The 21880-nt window shown below is 32.8% G+C and overlaps 1 protein-coding gene across 1 annotated transcript; it reads right to left on the bottom strand.

Moving 5' to 3' along the window:
• Nucleotides 1-7000: 7000 nt before the first annotated feature.
• LOC126719840 (benzaldehyde dehydrogenase, mitochondrial-like) lies at nt 7001-10134 on the bottom strand. Its single transcript, XM_050422352.1, has 9 exons — nt 9967-10134; nt 9693-9843; nt 9344-9573; nt 9144-9233; nt 8628-8801; nt 8208-8345; nt 7803-7940; nt 7655-7716; nt 7001-7530 (listed from the first exon to the last, which is right to left on the bottom strand). Exons 1-9 carry the CDS (start codon nt 10132-10134, stop codon nt 7257-7259), a joined length of 1425 nt encoding a protein of 474 aa, XP_050278309.1. The 3' UTR covers nt 7001-7256.
• Nucleotides 10135-21880: the final 11746 nt, after the last annotated feature.

Genomic DNA, 21880 nt, shown 5'->3' on the forward strand with positions numbered 1-21880 from the left:
GCTAAACCATTTGATTGTAATGTCTTCTAACTCTATTACGTAATGTGATGTTGTACATTGGTTGGTTAGTAGGAAAGTTGTAAAATAATTACACTGAGTTATGAAATTCAATCTTATCACATGGATAAGATTGAATACTATATTTGGTCAACAAAAAAACTTATAACTTATCTTTTAGAGATTTTTGTCTACTAAATTTTTTGAAAACCACCCCTATCTCCTGACAAACTAAATAAAGAAAATTAGAAGGTAGGAAAGTTGTAAAATAATTGCACTAAGTTTTGAGATTCAATCTTATCACATAGAAAGTTGTGTGAATATAGTTTTTTGTACTTTCAGTATTTAGTAATACTAGGAAAAATGAGTTAAATGAATACTATATTTGGTCAACAAAAAAAACGTATAGCTTATTTTTTGGAGATTTTTGTTCACTAATTATTCTTAGAATACAACTCTATCTCAGGATATGAGTTAAATAAGAAAAATTAAAATATCATTTTCCAACTTATTTACGGTTGCTACATAAAAAAAAAAAATGATATAATTTTATAAAAATATTTTTTAGAAAATAATTCATTTTCTATCGAAACAACATAGTACAATTAGTATTGCAAAACAGCCCAGGAGCTGCCACAAATATTGCACGTAGTCCCATCATGAATAGGCCATAGTTAAAATTTTGCACAATGAGTTTGATATGGAGGAAACATTATTTCTTCCCATGTGAATAATTGGGTCATAAAAATCCATGTTGGCTTCATGCTATCACTCACCGAGACTGACCCAGAAAAAAGAAGGCAGGACAAATCCGAATCTTATTATAATCTCAGAAATTAGAGAGGGTTTTTTTTTTGAGAAACTAGAGAGGATTTTGGTACTAAATAACTACTTTATAAAAAGAGGTCTGTAATCTTCAGAATAGAACGGGGATAGCCGGATAGGTGAAGGTGGGTTTCGTGGCGAGGCCGGGAGAAGAATTTGCAAAATAGTGCTTCAAGAGGAACCTGAATTTGCAAAAACTGCTTCTTTCCACTAGAGTTTGAAAACATAAGGGGCATGGTAATTCAACGGAACATTCCACTTGGATTTGAACTGAATAGTTCTTTAAATAGCATATTGTTGTATTGTAAACTAATTATTAGTAATTAAATTATTACGAAATACATTTGTTCTATAGATACTGAATGTACACGTTACATATATTTTTCCAATTAATGTTGGTTGTATCACCATTAAAAAATGTTTAGTACATCTCTCAGATAGATCCAAAAATCCATATCTGCCAACTGCATGCCTCATTGTACCTGCTAATGCCCACACGTGTATAAATTGGGAAATGAAATAGAAAAATGTTGAACTGAATAGTTCTTTATATAGCACATTGTTGCATTGTAAACAAATTATTAGTAATTAAATTATTATGAAATACATTTGTTCAATTGTTCTATATATAGATACTGAATGTACACATTAAATATATTTTTCCAATTATTGTTCGTTGTATCACTGTTAAAAAATGTTTAGTACATCTCTCGGATAGATCTAAAAATCCATATCTACCAACTGCATGTCTCATTGTACTTGCTAATGCCTACACGTGTATAAATTGGGAAATGAAATAGAAAAATGAATAAGTGTAATCTTTTCGCTAAATGGGTGTTGCCCAAGTTTAGATTCTGGCAATTACTAAAATGGGTCTTCATTATTTAGTTGTTGTATGTTGTAACCTTTGAAGATACTTATTGGAAGCATAAATGATCAACTGACCTCAATCTTATGCTTTGAATCTAATCAACGGAAGTTTTTTTTTTTTTTTTTTTTTTTTTTTTTTTTTTTTTTTAATAATAAAAAAATTAACTAAACTAAGCTTTAATCACCTACACATTAAACCCAAAAAAAAAATTGATTTAAATTTTTTTCCCTGTTCAATCCATTGGGCTATATCCATTGATATTTCATAAAATACAAATGAAAAAAAAAAACGTCTACATAATAAAAATTAAAAAAAAAAAAATTGTTTAGAAAAAAGAACACACACTACTAAAAATATTACTCTCATTCCTATTTCAAATCTAATTATGCTAACTGCTAGCTTTTAATTGTTGGGCAATACAATTAAAGAGAAGGCAAGGTCAAAGCATTAGCAAGAACTAAGTCTGCAAGTATACATAAGTTAATTAATATATACTAGTCTCTAAGCTTAATATATACTAGCCTCTAAGCACTCGCTTATGAGCGCATGCTCAAAGGCTCTTCTATTCTTTTTTTTTTTTTTTTTTTTTTTAAGGTTAGTTTTCATTCATCTTAATTTGAAGTTGCTACACTTTCGAATTACAAAAATACCTAGGGGTGTGATGAGATTTATGTCAAAAAATTATTTATTCACAAATTACATAAATCTCATTGCACTCTTAAGTATTTTTGTGATTAGAAAATGTAACAATTTTGAATTATAATGAATGAAAACTATTAACTTAAAAAAAATAAAAAATAAAAATAGAAAAGTCTCTAAGCACGCACTCACATACGTGCTCTAAGGCTAATAGTATTTGAATTTTTTGCTTCAACTACCCATTCATTTTGAGGTGAGTCAAGCACTTTGTTTTCAATTTATCTACTAAACTCTCTCTCTCTCTCTCTCTCTCTCTCTCTCTCTCTCTAAAGTAAAAAATCTAATTTGACTACCTACCCTCTACAATTTAGAGTTTTATGGATTTTGTGGATCTAAGTATTTGGAATTTATGAATCTTGGGATTTTAATTAGATTAAAGATGGAGGAAAGACTTGAGAGAGAAGGGAAAAGTTTAAGAGCAATTTCTGCTTTGTAGAGGAAGAAGTGTAGATTCAAGGCTGCGTAATTCAAAGATTCAGGTACTTTAATGGCTGCATATGATGTGCTTGTAAATATATCCAAATTAGTTTTTTTTTTTTTTTGGTGGTGTGGCTTTTGTTATTTGTATGTGCTTGTTTTAGTTTACTTCATCTCTAGAACGTTCTAACTGTTATTTGCCAAAAGTACCTATTCGAAATCATAAAAAGTATGACAGAAGGTCAGCTTGTGTTAAATCTTCTTTTTTCCAAACCTTCCTACTGTTATTTTTATATAAAATATTTTTTTTCATAACTCCTTTGCAATTTAAGTTTGGTAATACGTTTGTCAACTTGTGTACTGTTGTTGTATGATCATATTATTTGATCCAAAGAAGATTTAATGATAACTTTTAAGAACTTGGGGCAAACAAAATCAAGATTTGAGCCAGTTGACATATGAAGAGTATTTTGTTGATTGTTTTAATTAAAAGTTTGCGTGCATCATCTTTAGCCTTATTTATTTATTTTCTTAACACAAGTTCACTCTCTCCCTGTCTTTGTTTAACTATGACAGTAAAGTCATTTGCTTATTGTCTTTTAGAGTTGATATTTATATATTTTTTAAAATCGTCTTTTAAAGTTGATTTTTCCCCGTATGTAAGGAGCAATTTATACAGAAACAGGGAGAATCCATCACATTCTAGCAAGTTTTGACCATGTATGTCAAATTTACCAACAACAAAAAAAATGCTTATTGATTTATATGCCTTAGTATGAGTCAATAGTGGGATTTTCAGAGGATACTAAGGTTTGTGTTCTAAATTTTAATGAACCAGGTTAGAAGTTGGAAAATTAAACTATTGCTTAAAATAATATTGTTATGTTTGTTATTATAATATTTTTTAAGCATTTTACTTGTTCCAATCATGACAAATTATTGTCTCAATTGTATAGTTTGTATCACATTTTTTTGTTATATGAAGTTATGGTGTTTTTTGAAACCCAGTTAGAGGATTTTTGTCTTTAAAATTTATCTTTTTTCAATTAGTTTGATTGTAAATTCTGAAAAATATTGGGAAAATAGTTCGGATATTACTTTTATGACATAAAGGTAAAATATCACTACAATTATTAGTTATTATTGGGTTCATTTTACATATTACATTTTTGGTGCTAATAATTAGTATATTAATTTCTTTTCGTTTGATATTCCTACTAAAAAATATCATAGTTCTTTTATGTCTTTTTGAATTGCAGTGACTAATTATCGATTTGTGTTGGTAGAGATATGATGATATGCTCGCACTTCAAAATGTAGATTATAGACTCTTGATTTTACTTTTAGTCTAGCATCCTCTAGATAAATTCTTTAAAAGTAATTGTTGAATTAAATGATGATATGAAGGGAATTATAATATTGTTTATTATTGATTTCCCATAATAAATTTTTACACGTGCTTTTTTGCACTTACCTCAAAACTAGTATTATGTAAAACTGTTTTGTATTAGATTTTTTTGAATAAAGTTTTGTAGTAGATTAGTTCATGTATTGATTCACTTGCTTTAAATTATTTTCAAAATTAAGTAAAGTCAATATAAACATTTTATGGTCTATGCATATATTTGTATTTGGAAGAAAAATATATATATTTTCTTTTCAAGTTTGAAAACGTTAATGGACATTAATGCTACATTTTTTCGATTCTCAAAAAAAAAAAAATGCTACATTTTTTCTATATTGTAAATTATAAATATCTCAATTCCTATCATATACAAAATTACAAATAAAACAATAGGTGAATTACTAAACATGTCAATTCCATTTCTCAACGAAAAAAAAAAATGTCAATTCCTATTATATAGAGATACAAATATAGGTATTATCGTCATATTAATTTTTTTTTACCTCTTTTTCATACTTTATTTCAAGTCAAAACACTCCCACAAACTTGAAACCCCCCAATTCCTCTCTCATTTTCTACCAACCAAACAAACTCTATAACAAATTCACAATAAAAATAAATAAATAAATAAACTCACTAAATCAAACATTGCAGCCAAAAAATAAATAAATAAAGAAGATTTGATTGACCATTCCATATTTTCATTGTGTCGAATGGGAAAGTAAGCACAATTCAATTTGGAAGTTGGAACCCAATACCCCAATTTCACTCTTACATTTTCTCACAAATCAAAGAAACCCACATAACTTTCTAAAAAAAAAAAAAAAAAAGAAAAAAGAAAGAAACCCACATAAAATAAACCACCAAAAAAAAAAAATTCAAATCACTTAGCACCCTTAGATGAAAGGTGTACCTATCAATTTTCCATTCTAAAGGTTCCTTAGCATCTATTCCATTTTGTGAGTCAGGATTAGAGGGTGTCGAATTTGGAAAGTAATGTTTAATTTTGAAGGGAAAAATGAATTGAAGTTAAAAAGTGGCTTAATTAATCCCTGATAATCCATTACCTAAAAAATTAAATTCGGGAAAATAGAAAGATTGGAAGTTGTAAAGAGGAACAATTAATCTCTAATAATCTATTTATTTTTTCTTCTAAAAAATGATAATTTAACATAATTGACATAAAGACCATTACCTAAAATAATATAATTTAGAAAAATAGAAAGATAGATAGTTAGATAAAATTTGACATAAATGATACAACAAATGTGAATTAAAGTGACTTAGAAACCATTAGATTAAAAAAAAAGAAACATTTAATATAGAAGACACATCACCATGTATTGTAATGACACTATATATTTTTTATAATTTTTTTTAAAAAGTGCTACACAGCTACACCTATAATATTCTCATAACACATCATAGGTTATAAGTTGTTAATGATTTTAATTTGGACCCATAATTGAAATTACTTTTTTTCCTACCAGTTACAACGAATAACAACTTACCACTTAGAATTTATAGTAAAAATGTTATGAACATATTTATTATTATTATTATTGATTTAATGGTCATTCTCTACTTTTGGAAATTTTATTTTTCCCCTTATATGTATTAGGGAGTAATGTTACAAACACAAACTATTTTACAACATTTTTATAAATTATTGATGTGACAAATTCTTACTAGTTCTAATATGGGTCCATCACTAACATTATATATTTACTTTCAATAACTATTTGAAAAATGCTAAAGCCACATTAGTAGTTTGTAAAAATATTGTAAAAGAGTAATGTTACAGACAAACTATTTTATAACAATTTTACAAATTATTGATGTGACAAATTCTTACTAGTTCTAATATGGACCCATCACTAACATCATATATTTACTTTCAATAACTATTTGGAAAATGCTAAAGCCACATTAGTAGTTTGTAAAAATATTGTAAAAGAGTAATGCTACAGACACAAACTATTTTACAATATTTTTACAAACTGCTGATGTAACTTTAGCATTTTCCAAATAGTTATTGTAAGTAAATATATAATGTTAATGATGGGTCCATATTAGAATGAGTAATGCTACCGATACAAATTATTTTACAACATTTTTACAAATTGTTGGTGTGACTTTAGTATTTTCCAAATAGTTATTGCAAGTAAAAATGTGATATTAGTTATGGACTCATGTTAGAATTAATAAAAATTTGCCACATCAGTAGTTTGTGAAAATGTTGTAAAATAGTTTGTGTCTATAGCATTACTCTATTAGAACTAGTAAAAATTTGTCACATCAACAGTTTGTAAAAATATTGTAAAATAATTTCTATCTGTAGTATTACTTACGTATTGGGTACCAATGGACATGCATGACATTAAGGGTCATATTTATATATATTTATTTTTGGAAAATAATTTAACTCTCATATATAATTGCTCTAATTTAAAATATGGATAATAATATAATTAAGGTTTGCAATTGAAAATTCTGGCTTAACTAATTAAGTATGGCATTTTTTTTCTTTCCTGTTCAGTTTCATCACCTCACACGTTTTTAAACCTCAAGCGTGTGGCAAATCTTTTTTATTAAGTCTAATAATTATTAGATATTTTCATATACGTCATTGTTATAGCTTATAGGCTTTGACAAAGAGACACATGTTACCATATATATATTTTTTTTTAATCCATGAGTTTTGTTTATTACTATTTTTGCTTATATTAGTTCATGGCAATATTGACAAGAGAGAATTAATACACATTTATATTTAAAGAAATGTATATAAACAACAAGTCAATTTATATTAAATATAGACTGCTTCACATCCAACAAAATAAAGAAATCCAATCCAAGAATACAGTTTTTTTTTTTTTTCTCCCCTTTAAGAATCGATTGCAGTGAATCATAAACAAATACTTAATAATCTCATCATTCAAACATAGCCTCCAATTTCGATCCTGTCTTCTCTTTATTTTGATCTGGTCTTCTCTTTATTATTTTTTGCAAATGCCGAAGACAGAAAAAAGAAAATTGAATTTAGAGCCATGCTGGATTCACCAAAGGAGTGCAAACAGACTTGACTTGCAAGTAATTTTCCAAACCGTTAAATCCATTCTCTCTGCCATGCCCACTCATCTTGTACCCACCAAAAGGAAGTGCAGCATCAAATATATCATAGCAGTTCACCCAAATCGTCCCAGCTTTTAATGCACGTGATAAAGTGTTAATAGTGTCTACGTTCTGCGAAAAGATCCCAGCAGCAAGCCCATAGCGCGTGGAATTCGCTCTTCGAATCACCTCGTCAAGGTCCCTAAAATTAAATATTATAAATATAAATGTGCATTCAGTATCACGTTATTTAAAATTTTAAATGACAGTACATTAACAAACCCCGTAAATTAAAATCGCCTAGTGTAAAAAGGATTGTTTCTCACTTGAATTTGAAGATGGTCTGCACTGGACCGAATATCTCATCCTTTGCTATCAACATGTCATCCTTGTATAAATTAACAGTTAGTTGCCTTCATAAACCGTAGTATTTCAAAATCATCATGGTACAATGATGGTATAACTAAAAGGTACCTTAACATTTGAGAACACTGTGGGCTTAATGTAATAGCCCTTGTCGCCAAGTCTTTCTCCCCCGCTTTCAAGGGTAGCTCCACTTTCAACACCAGATTTTATGTATTTCAGGATTTTGTTAAATTGCTCCGTGTCAATCTGATTCATTTGAGTAAGCAACATTCAGTTTCAGTGTATCGCTAAAGATTGCAAACCAATTTATACTTGTAGTAAATAAAACCAGACAGAGACATAACTGATATTGTCCAAGATTTTGTGAAGCTATATTACATGTAAAAAGTAAAAGTTATAAATGCAGATGAGGCTTCTCAAACAACTTCCAACAATTTTGTAAGATAAGAGTCAAGCCTACACAAACGTGGCAGCAAAATTTACTAATTCACATGAGGAATTTTTGTTGATTACCTGAGGACCTTGTTCAACGCCCTCCTTGAATGGATCACCAACAGAACGCTTCAAAGCGCGTTGCTTTGCTTTCTGTACGAACTCGTCATATATACTTTCATGAACAAATGTACGAGATCCAGCAGCACAGCATTCTCCCTGCAGATTGGACAAAATCATGATCAATAAAATGAGTTTTAATTTCCTTGACAGGGTTCAGGTGATAACCCAACAGTAATGGTATTTTTTGCGGTGTTCCATGATGATTATGGTTCGAACCACAGTATGGTAGGATTTTTTTGTTGTTGAGAAAAGTAACATATGGTAGGATTGGTGTATAATAAAAATATTGTTATTGCTAAATCTATACTTATCAACAAAAAATAAATAAATAAATTCCATAAGACACATCATAGTGTTGGAACAAGTTTATGGACAAACCTGATTAAAGAACAAAGCCAGGTGTGCAAGCTCCACTGCCTTATCTACATCAGCATCCTCACATACAATAAAGGGTGATTTCCCTCCAAGTTCCAAATGTACACCCTTCAGATTGCTTTTAGTTGCCAAATCAAGAACAATTTTTCCTGTCTCTGTTGATCCAGTGAAAGCAAGCTGTGCATAAGAAATAGTTTAGGAGGCATTCAAGCAATGACCAGTATATACAGTAACAATATGAGAACGTGTTCTGGATTGTTAGCATTCCCCCTAATCATTTCAAAATTTAATGAGATACCAAAGAAATGTCACAACTGATTGCTAAACACTCTTACAAGAAATTTTTATCTTTCTTGAAAGACAAATTGCATCTAATGGGAATGCAATGTTAAAGATCTTAACCCCAAGGGTTCAGCTGAAGACCATGCCTCATGAAGTGAAGGTCACTGGTTCAAGTCTTCTCCATCTAACCCCTTAAGGCTAATAAATCACTCGAACCAAAATAAATATTTAGACTACCTTATCCACACCCATATGACTGGCAAGAGCTGCACCAGCAGTTGGACCATAACCAGGGATCACATTTAGAACACCTGGAGGAAGTCCAGCCTGTCACAAAGACCATATGATCAGAGTAAGTGATAAAGAGAGCAGCTTATGTGCAGAAAAGATGAGTTCAGACATAAAACCTCAATGTACAAAGAACAAAAGTCTATCACCTCATATAGTAGCTTTGATACAAGGAGAGCAGTCAATGGTGTCTGCTCTGCTGGTTTCAATACAACAGTGCAGCCACATGCTAATGCAGGCCCGACCTTCCAGGCATACATAGGGAGAGGAAAATTCCATGGAATAATTCCACCCGCAACACCAATAGGTTCATACAAGGTTTGCATATGGAATGGTCCATCAGCTGGAACTGTTAGGCCATGGATCTTATCCGCCCACCCTAATATTTTCACATATAGAAAAACTTACAAAAATTGACGGAATGTAACGAACAATCAAATTATATAATGCAGAAGATGAACTATATCTATAGATTTATGGTTTACGGTTACGGCTTACCAGCATTGTATCGCATTAAGCGTGTCACCATCGATGCTTCAATTTTAGCCTGTTCATATGGCTTCCCACTGTCCCAAGTCTCAAGCGCTGCAATTTCAGCATTGTGCTGTTCAAGCAAATTCGCAAAGCGCAAAAGTACCTTTTGCCTTTCCTGGATATTGTTTTAAATTTTTTATTTAAAAAAAAAAAAATCAATTATATGGACTGTAGACTGTTTTTTTGTTCTACATCAAATAAAAGGTGAAAAATAGGAAGCACAATAAGGAATAGTTACATAAGCAGTCATCTTTGGCCATGGCCCTTCATCAAATGCCTTGCGAGCAGCAGCAACTGCTCGATTTATATCTTCAGCATCACCTTCAGCAACATTGGCAATCACTTCCCCTGTCCTGGGATCCAATGTCTGAAAAGTTTTCCCTGACACCAAATGTAGACATAGCATAAATTTCAGCATACATCAGAATAATAACAATATTAACCTTGTCATGGACGCTTTGCAAAAAAAACCTAAAAGTTAAAAACTTTTTTAAAAATATTAAAATTACTCTTTTAACTATTTTTAAATTTTAAATAATTTTTAACTAAAAGATAAAGGTATTTTAGAATGTTTAAGAATTTGTGTAAAGATATTTTAGTACGCAAAATGATGAAACTCAATCCAAGAATCCTGTAATTAGTAGCGTAAATAATGTGTCTGAGGATACCACATTACCTAAAATTTGAGGTTAAAGATATAGTGATTTATGATATGATTTTTAAAAATAAATAAAAAATATTTATATATATGGTAAATAATATATGCATTCAATTGGTTTTTTTTGGACTTGCAAGCTTATCTTCCTCTCATTCTTATGGAATGATGAAGCTTGAGTCCGAACTCATCTACATTACCGGATGCTGCATCGACAAATTTCCCATCAATCAAAAGCTGGGTATATTTTACTTCAACCGGTGGCTTAATTGGAGCCTCAGACATTCTTTTGCTCAAGTTGGTGGCAGTCTTGCCTGAAGGAAATAGCATTCAACCAATAAAAGAGCATTATTACAAAACCCAAAACAAAGGAATTATAGAACATTTCTAAATTCCCAAGTTCATTTATTTTTATAATTTGATTTCTTATTTTTGCTAAAAAAACATTGTAGCTTAACTCACATATTCTAGTGTTTTTAATGACGACCACAAAATTCTAATACCCCTCCCCAACTATTGAATTATAAAAAAGAAAAATAAAACTTGATATATCTTTTAATTCTTTCAGCTTTTTTTTTTTTGGAAGCATTTGAATGGATTTTGAAAACCAGATACCCCAAAATCATACAACGTTAAAACACCCAGTACAGAACCTGATTCAATGTATAATGTGATTTTCAATATGCAAAACCTTAACCAGAACTCAATCTTAACCCAAAAAACATAGAATATCACAATCAAACAATTACAATAATACACTCACACTTGTCTCTCTTTCTCTGTGTGATAGCTTGATACAAATCTCAAATTGCTATATATTTTCGTGTGTCAGTGTGTGTTTATATACATATCAGTTGGGCACCAATGAATGATTCAAGATGATTGCTACCACTCTATCTTTGTCTAATAATAGTACATACTATCTAATAATAGTGCATGATATCTCAACAAACAAACAAAAAAAAAGAGATAAGAAGTGTGACGCATCAAAAACCCCAAAATAATTAAAACCTTTTCTAATGAGCATTAACTATTAATAATAATTTTATTAAAGAATTATCAAAAGGTGACGCCAATCGAGGGTTTTTGTATATTATTACTATTATTATATTTTTTTTGGTTGAAAAGTGTATTTGCTTATTATGTTTGTTTGTTCCATAGATTATAGCAGTGTAGTATTATTATTAAATAGATGTGGGTAAATAAATAAGGTAATAAATTAATGAGAAAAAGCTAATCCAACAATATATATCTACTAGACTTTTATTACTAGTGGAGCTAATTAATGTGATTGGTACCAGTTTAACAAGAGATAATAAATAGGTGTTTGAATTATTTATTTTTTTTATAATTAATACTTACATAATAAAATTTATAATTTTTTTTTTAATTTGCAATATACAAAATTTAAATTGTAAAGTATGATAGGCCTATGTGTGAGGTGGTAAATTAATTTGAGAATATTGCGATTTTTTTATGGGATAATTTTATAGGTTTTGTTACTTGCTAATAAAAGGACTATTTGAGTTGTCAGCCAACTCAGTGCTAAGACCGATTATCAAGACGGTTTTTTTTTTTTTTTTCTCCGATAGAAAAGATAGAAATTATCAAGACGTCTAACCTCATGTGGATTTTTTTTTTTTTCGTAATTCCTTTGCATTTAATTTGGTAATACTTTTGTCAAACTTGTATACTGTTGTTACTTCAACCTGTATGATCATATTATTTGATCTAAAGAAGATTTAATGACATCTTTTTAGAAGTTGGGGCAAAGAAAATCAAGATTTGAGCCAGTTGACATATGAAGAGTTTTTTGTTGATTGTCTTAAATAATGATTTGTGTGCATCATCCTTAGCCTTACTTATTTATTTTCATAACACAAGTTCACTTTCTCCGTCTTTGTTTAACCATGACAGTAAAATCATCTTTTAAAGTTGATTTTTTTTTTTCCCGTATATAAGGAGCAATTTATGCAGAAACAGGGAGAATCCATCAATTCTAGCAAGTTCTGACCATTTAAATGTCAAATTTACCACCCCAAAAAAAAAATGCTTATTGATTTATATGCCTTAGTATGAGTTATACATAGAGCAATAGTGGAATTTCAAAAGAAAACTAAGGTTTGTGTTCTAAATTGCAACTGAACCATGTTAGAAAAGTGATGTTGGAAAATTGGCTAATTTTAAAACTTCAAAATTTAAATAAAAAATAAAAAAAAGGTTTTTCCTAACCACCTTTCTTCCGCCTTTTTCTCTCATTCTCTCTCTCACGTTTTGTTTAGAACCCATTATCAAGTAGTTATCCAAATTTTAATCCAAAAATAAAAAGCAATTATCCAAACTTAAAATTCAACAAAAACCTATTATGAAACACTGAAAAAAAAAATACTTGTACTTTTTTTTTCTTTGTTCTTCATTCTTCGTGTCCCTTCATCTTTATTCATCTTCTCTTTCTTCTTAAAATTCTAAAAAACAAATTCAATCCTTAGGGCATGTTTGGTAAGAGTATTTAAATATAGTTTTTTATTTTGCAATCTATAAAATAGTGGGTCCCACACTTAAATTTATTGTTTGACTAATATATTCTAAATACAGTTTTCAAAAAATTGTATCCTATTTTCCTGATTTAGAACAGGATTTTGAAAACGGCTAACAGAGTGTGTTTTGAGGACATTGAAAATGTTTTTAATAACATAATTGTAAATAAATTAGAAATGGTAGACCTCACATATTTATCCAAACTCTTTTATCTCTTAAATTAAGGAGCTTCTCTTTATTACAAAAAGAATTCTTACACTTCAAATTTGAAACTTATCATTAAAAAAAAAAAAAAATGATGAACTCTATTTCCTTATCATTATCCACACAAAAAAAAAAAAAAAAAAAAGTAATCTACAGATTCTACACGTTACTTTTTGTAAATTTTTTTTTTAAAATCTCAAAAATAGAAATGTTCTCCCAAACAATTTTTTTTTTTTTTTTAGTATTTTGAAAATTGTTCTTAAAAGTGGGAGACAAACATGTAAAATATAAAAACTATTATCTAAAAACTAGTTTCAAGTTAAATTTTTTTGAAAATTGTTTTTATACTATTTTTGAAAACAAAAATAAAAATTCTTCTACCAATCAGGCCAACATATCCCACTAATTTCAAAGGACAATTACTCAAAACTCAATTAGGAAGCTACAAATATACCATTTGTTTTTAATAAATTTCATTATATTACTTTCTTTTTCCCTTTGTCTTTCTCTTTGTCTCTCTTTCTCTAATTGCTCCAGACACAAAAGAAAAGAAGAAAAAAACCTTATCACACGCACTTATTCATACAACTATCTTAATGCATTATCACTCATTCCTTAATTTTTGGGATAATTACCTAATTGTGCTTTAAGCCTTTAACTCCCTTTCCTCGATTTCTTAGCTACCTATAATTGTTTGGTCAGCCAATGTATGACTGCCGCATAATATGTGCGTGTTTTTTATGTGTCATAGCATTTCTCTTAAATTATTGAACAAATGATTTGTGTTTCTCATTTTACGTCTCACTTAGTGATTGGCAGATAAATTTTCTTTATCAGACAATATAACCGTATTACTATAATTACCTCCTCAGGTCTGGTGGAATCTGGAAGGAAAATAACTAGCTAGGCGCCTTACTTCTAAAAAAATAAAACAAAACAAAATCTTGGTGCCTTCCTTCCAACAATCCTTTATCCCTTTTTTTTGTGGGACATTTTATTTTCCACCAATTGTGGAATATCAGGTATGTGATGTTTTCTCATTTTAAACTTTAGGTAACGTTTGGTATGGGGAATCCACATTACTCTTGGCATTCAAAATATTAGGAATGTAATCAGTGGCGGAGCTAGGATTAGACTTTAGGGGGGGGCAAAATTTATAACTAATATACATGTGTCTCTATAAACAAATACATATTGTGTATGTAGCATACAACATATGCATCATATATACACAATATTAACCAAACTTGACAATTAAATGCCAATAATATGAATAGTAAGTGATCATTCAATATTGAAAGATCCCCTAAAATCATTGCATATCATTATATTGTGTATAGTTTATTAGTGTTTTTTTTTTTTTTTTAAATATATAGCGAATAAAATAATCCCCTAATATATTTTATGGAATTTGTCATGTAATTGTTTCCAAATTTTATATCTTAATACTTTTGAAAGGAAACTTTTTTTTTGGGTGCTATTTTCGCCTCTTCAATTAAGACTTTTTCTTCTTTATTTAAGTTTATTTTTATAAATTTTGAACTTTAAAAAATATTGATAAAGTAAAAAAAGATATGAAGATATATGATATATCAATTGAATTTGACTTTTCAAAAAGATAGGAAGATATATATACCCACAAAGAAAAAAAGGATGTATGTGGTTGTTTACTGTGGCTCTGCACTTTACAGTATTATTTTGAAACATGTAGCTGAAGAGATTTTCAATATAGCTCAATTACTCACGCACTACTTATCACAGTTTCAATTAAATCTCCACCTTTTACTATTACACACATAAAAAATGAAAAATTTTGGGCAGGTCAGGGGGGGCAAGTGCCCCCTCTCGACCCCCCCTGACTCCGCCCCTGAATGTAATGCCTTGTAATCTGGATGCCTAGGAATAGTTAATATAACTATTCTTATGTTTGGTTTAATTGAGAATCTAATAAGATTTTTAGGAATGTGAGATTATAATGTTTAGGTTATTCCTAAGAATCTTAATAGAATTATTTATTTTTCCCATTCTATTTTTAGATTTGTGAATCCAATATAAGTTTGTTTGTTTGTTTTTTTTTTTTTTTTTTTTTTTTTTAAATCTTCCTCTAAATAAATAATGAAAAACAAAATATAAACTATAAATTATGACAAATCCAAAAACGTGCATACAAATATGATGGGTTGTTAAAAATTAAAAATCTACACATTCTGTATCATTGTATAACAAACATCAAAAGCACCAGATATGATACAAATTATTAAAATTGTAGAAACAAAGCCATTGATCTAAAAACAAAAAATATAAAAACAAAAAACCAGATGAAGCCACCAATCCAAATCTATATTTCTAGCAACTATTCAAAACCAATATTTGAGATACAAATAGATACATTAACAAATTTCTATGAAAATAGATCCATTAATAATTTGTTGAGACATACAACAATAAAAGTGAATACCTAGTAACAATGGAGGGTCTCCTTCAAACTTTTTTTTTTTTTTTTCACACATGAAACTTAAATAGAACTTTGTTAATGATTATATCAATAGAGTTGTCTATCTTATTTATGTTGTTTTGGCAGGAAAAGATAAAGACAAAGGAAAAGATATTGATGATTTTTTTTTTATTTTATCTCAATTGCTTAAATGATAAAAACAAAGGGTTAAAATTGTCAATTTATTAAAAATACAATTTTCTTTAAGCTTAAGAATCTGGATACCCACCTATTTTAAAGGGAATCCACATTCCTACTGAAAGGGGTTAAAGGGGAATCCATATTCCCTTGACATCTGATTCCCTAATGTGATTTGCAACAAAATATGAGAATATTTAAACATTCCTAAGAATGCTAAAACATTCCCTCGTGCCGAACGCCACATTAGTTCTTTTATACAGAAATTCAAAAAAATAAGTAAGCAAAATTTGGCACATATGTAAAACATGCCACAATAATGGATCTATTAGAACTTTCACCAATTTCAATTAACAAGGACAAGAAAATCAGCATTTCATTGATTTTAGATGTAATTCAAAAGAGTCCGAATTTGGTAAGGATGTGGTGCAAAACCCCCACTTTACACCCTCCAATAGAAATATGCCACCTCACCATTTTACTCTTAAATGAATAACACATACCACTGCACACTCTTAGTGTGATGGTAACTCCATAAGTTTAAGTGCTTGTGGGGTATAAAGGGTAAGGGGCCGAGGTTCAAGTCTTCAGGAATGAGTTTCACATACATATACACTTAAATTAGGTTAGAGTATAATTTCTATTTTGTATCAAAAAAAAAATTTCCTTTTATACCCAATTTCATAAAATCAAAAATCCCAATCATATGAGAAACCCAGCTCTACCTCTACCTCTAACAGCCAGAGACGTTGCCAGAGTGTTGCCGGAATCTAGAAGTTCTTAATGCTTGGTTTTACCTTGGGAGCAATCGGCAGAGAAATCTATTTGTTAACAGCCTCTCTTCTTCTTGTCATTCACATTTTGCCAAATTTTATTTTTATGACTGATGATGCCGTAAATATCATCAGTGAGCTACACGATCCTCACACACTCGTAATGATACCTACACAGAAAAGAGAGAAGACCTACCGGAGAGCACCGGTGTGGTGCCGGCCGAATACCCTCCGAAGGTCAAGTTAGAACTATTCTCACAACTCTAGAATGCTAGAGAAGGGTAAATTATTCGTACCTCGGTTTGTGAGGGCATTGGGGCTTTTATAGTAGAAGAAGGTTGACATCTCTTCCTTGGCGTAGAAGTCTTTTCCTTATAGAAATTCTCTTGAATAGTCTCAAACGTGATGGACAAGACATTTCCTTGTAGAAAAGATCTTCATTTACGTGCGTATCTTTCGGAATCCTCTTCATGCTAGGATTCTATAGTGTTGCAAGTATTTTCCATTTAGGGTTTCTACTGCATCTATCCATAACGGGCATTTGCACAAGTTGGGCTTGCCTTCTATTGGCCCACAGACATGGATCCATAAGGCCCATTTAATGGAAGTCCGTCAGGCTATATTTTTACCCTCTTTAGTTGCCCCCTTCACCTCATGGGTTCGTCAACCTTGAGTAGAAGGACCCATGGGGTGACGGTTCAAAGCTTCAGGATGATGGTTCAAAGCTTCAGGGATGACGGTTCAATACGGATGTCGTGAACTACGCTAATGCCTGACAGGTTGTCCGGAAGCCATTATGACGTATGACACGTGTTGCTCTTTAATTGGATTTTACCTCGGATCGAAGCATCGCTTCTTCTTCCATGCACTTCCTCTATAAATATCAGTATCTGTCTTTCTCATTTCTTCATTTTTAGCTGAAACACATTGTCAGAGCGTAACCGTCATCCTTGTCAGAGATCACTCCGTTCAGTTGCTATATCCGTCATCAACACACTTCCTCCGTTCACTCACAAAATTGGTAAGTACTTTCTTTTCGCAAGTCCCTTTTACCTGCAGATATATTTTTACCTCCTACATTTACTTTCCTAGACTTTGTACACTTGTCATAATTTCTAGATCCGTCAAAGTCTTAAGTTTTGTCGTCGCGTTATAGGCAATGTCTAGTGCGTCAAGTAACCAGTCAATTGTTTGTGACGGGGCGGATTATGAGGAAGTATACCCTTCTAGTCATAAAGACCAAGAGAATCCAGGCGAAGCGAGGAGTCCGTCCGCCTCTTCCTCGTCCTCAACAAATGAAGATATAGAGATGGCTGAACAAGAAGAGGTTTCTGATGATGGCGAGGAACAAACATTAAAATCTATAGTAGGTGCTGATGGACTTAGGGAGTTCATCATGCTATTGGAGTGGACGATGAATAATTTTGTGTCCACCATCAAGGAGAATCACTTCAGAACTCTTAGGGATAATTTCCAAATTCCAAATAACATCCCCATCTGTCTGCTCTATAAGTCAGAGAAGTGCTACTATGAAAGGGTGGAAGGTGTCGGAGTGTATGAACAGATGCTGAAGGCGGGACTTAGGTTTCCACTAAGCTCCCTTCACCATGAGCTCCTCAAATACTTGGGCCTATCCGTCAACCAAGTGTCTCCAAACGCCTGGAGGGTCTTCATAGCAATGGAGGTCCTGTACGGTGCTACGACTAATGGTACCAGGAGGCTAACAATGAGGGAATTCCTTCATTGATACCGTCTGGATGAGATAGACAAGTCAAGGGGAATATATAGTTTCGTTCCCAGGAGTCCGTTGTTGAAGGTTATATTTGAAACACCAGACTCAAATAGGGATTGGAAGAGTCGTTATTTCTTCCTAGAACGTGACGAGTGGATGTGTCGTCTAGGGGACACGGAACACATGCTTGTTGACACAACTTGGGGCATATTGCATCTGTCCAGTATGCACCCGTCCTAGCATGTGAACTTTTTACAATCGTTCAATTTATTATAACTTTCCCAACAGTTTTAACTGTTCTTTTTCTTTGCAGTTAGACGGCCCCACAGGTTGAACTAGAGGAGTTCAGCTTTCTTAAGAATATTTTTTCTAAGACCCAGCCGGAGGAAAGGACTTAGGCAAAATTAGTTACACTCAATACCATCCATTGGTATTGCGATGGACTTGAGCCAACGCCAGCAGTTGTTAGATACGAAGAAAAAATTCGCAGGCGTAAGTCCGTCGTCCTCATTGTATTTGAATGATCTTTAATTTTATCGTAGTAGTTAACTTCACCCATTTACCTTTTCAGAAATGGACGACGCTAAGAGGAGAGCACTAATTAGGTCGCAGGTCGCAAAGAAAAATGAGTCCGGTGACATGGCTCCCAAGGGGACGGACTCAAGCAACCCGTCCACAAAGAGGAAGCAGCTACCTAAAGGGGACCGTCCTGCTAAGAAGCCCAAAGTCCCTTTGGAGCCCATTGTGGGGCTAATGGCTGAAGGTGCAAAGACAGTCACCCCAGTGAAATATGGGGCTAGCAAAGGCCCTATGAAGGCTCTGTCCACAAATCAAGAGAAGCCACCCATCCTCCTCCACAAAGATTCTAAATATGCCTTGGAGCAGCTCTCATCCATCATGTTGTCAGAGGATTATGAGGACTTGGGCAACCACTCCATAGAGGCCATGGGGGAGACGGGTCTTTTTGCAATTACCCAAGTAACCTAGCCCATCACATTTATGTCCGTCCTTTCCAATTTGCCTTCAATTCAACTCACATTTTTCTTGTGTTTCAAGCCATGCTTATGATGAAAGGGCTGATGGGACGGTGCCTTACTCATGAGACAGCCCTGGGCCGAGTACGAGCAAAGGCAGAGTAGACGGAGGAGGAGCTGAACCAGCTACATAGTTGGAAATCTAAAATGGAGAAAAAGTTTGAACTTTCGGAGAGGGTAAGGAAAGATCTTGAGCAAAGCACGGAGGAGGTGAAGACGGCCCTTGAGGGAAAGGACAAGGAGATAAAGGACCTGAAGGATAGGCTCCGCCAAGCTAAGGAGGTGGCGATATGCGAGTACCGTGACTCCAACGCCTTGCTGTCAGAGCTGGGAGACTTTTTCCTGCAGGGTTTTGATGACGCCCTCCATCAGGTTAAGAAGGCCTACCCCGACCTGGACGTTTCAAACATTAAAGTTGAGGACCAAGCTCAAACCTACGTCATGCCTGTCACCTCAGAGGATACCGATGACCTTTTTGTTGAGGGTGCAATTCTAGGTGACGGAGAGTCGACTTAGGCCCAGAATGCTCAAGGTCAAGTTCAAATTGTGGCAGATGACACCCATGTAGATCCTTAGGAGTAGACTTATTTTGTTTTATTATTATTATTATTATTGTCATTTTGGAAAACAATCCATTAATTTTATCCGTCACCATGTATATGTTAAACAATTTCTCCCCTTCAAGGGTTTTTTGTAAGTTCTATCTGCCCCTTTTGGTTTAATTGCTTGTTTCATGGTTGCTATGAATGTAGTGATCTGTTTTTAATTCAACCCGTCCACTATGTGGGGCATTTAATTTTATGACCTTTAGGTTAAAACCGAACTTCCACAATGTGTCCGTCCACATTATGTTATGGAATTATAAGTTGCGTTCGTCTTAACATCCAAAGGGACCATCCTTCTTGTGGATTTGGTTAGACTTTTATCCCTAATGGACGGTCCGTCCACCCTTTTCTATATATATTTTTGTTGATCTGGATGGATCGTTCACCTTATAGGCTTAATATTCAAGGATGGTCCGTCCATTTTGAGTAAAATTTACATCCTGTATGGGTGAACCATCCATTTCATGAACTAGGTAGTTTATACCATCCATTTTAGACTGAATTTTTCATCCCTCTAGGATGATCCGTCCAGTCTCTGGACATAGTTTTTACCAGTCCACTTTTGTGGACATTGAATTTCTATCTTCTTATGATCCGTCCAGTTTCTGGACTAAGTTTTTTACCTGTCCACTTTTGTGGACTTGAATTTTCATCCTTTTAGGATGATCCGTCCGGTGTTCGGACTCTGTTTTTGTCCGTCCATTTTTATGGACTTAGAATCTACATCTTCCTGGGATGATCTATCCACTTTGTGGACTTTATATATCCGTCCATTTTTGTGGACTTAGAATCTTCATCCTCTTGGGATGATTTGTCCACTTTGTGAACTTTGTTTTTGTCCGCCCATTTTTATGGACTTAGAATCTACATCCTTCTGGGATGATCCGTCCACTTTGTGGACTTTATATATCCGTCCACTTTTGTGGACTTTGTGAGAATTCAGGTTGAAAAGACATAGAGATGTGTCTGAATATTCTTCTTAAAAAAAATCATGTGTTTGTAGAAAAGTACCAGCCCCCTTGGGCTTAAAAAGATACTTAAAGTATTGTAGCAAAAAGTTGTTAAAGTAAAACTAATAATTGTTGTCTCTACTGATAGTATTTCTATAGGTGCTCCATGTTCCATGGGTGCTAAAACTTTTGTCCGTCCAGCGTCTCAAGGTTATAGGTGCCTTTCCTTTGCCATGATGCAATCCTGTAGGATCCTTCCCAGTTAGGGCTGAGCTTTCCTTGCGAAGGATCTCTAGTAGCATTACCTTCCGTAGTACAAGATCTCCAACCTGAAATTCTCTATGCCTGACGTTGGAGTTGTAGTGTTTTACCATGAGATTCTGATACCGCGTCATCCTTTGCTCCACTGTCATTCGTACTTCGTCCACCAAGTCGAGCTGAAGGCACATGGCCTCTTCGTTCTTATTCTCGTCGTAGTTCTCCGTCCAAAAGCTTGTGAGCCCTACTTTTGCTGGGATGATAGCGTCACTTCTGTATGCTAGCCAAAAAGGCGTTTCTCTAGTGGGCGTTCTTGTTGTAGTTCGGTATGCCCACAGAACGCTTGGTAGCTCGTCTGGCTAGATAGCCTTTGCCCCTTCGAGTCAGGTCTTGATGATCTTGAGTAAAGACCAGTTCGTGACTTCAACTTGTCCATTGGTCTGTGGGTGTGCGGGCAACGAGTAGTGATTCTTGATACCTAGCTCCAAACATAAGTCCTTAAATGCGCTGTTCTCGAATTGCTTTTCGTTGTCGGAGACAAGCACTCTAGGTATCCCGTACCTGCAGATGATATTTCTCTAAACAAAACTTCTAATGTTCTTCTCCGTGACAGTGGCTAGGGCTTCTGCTTCCACCCACTTAGTGAAGTAGTCAATACCAACCACCAGCAACTTTAGCTGCCTAACTGCTATTAGGAAGGGTCCCATGATATCTAGTCCTCATTGAGCAAAGGGCCATGGGGCCATCATGGGAGTCAGTTCTTCGGATGGT

Source organism: Quercus robur, chromosome 3, assembly GCF_932294415.1.
Source record: "Quercus robur chromosome 3, dhQueRobu3.1, whole genome shotgun sequence".
Lineage (NCBI taxonomy): Eukaryota > Viridiplantae > Streptophyta > Magnoliopsida > Fagales > Fagaceae > Quercus > Quercus robur.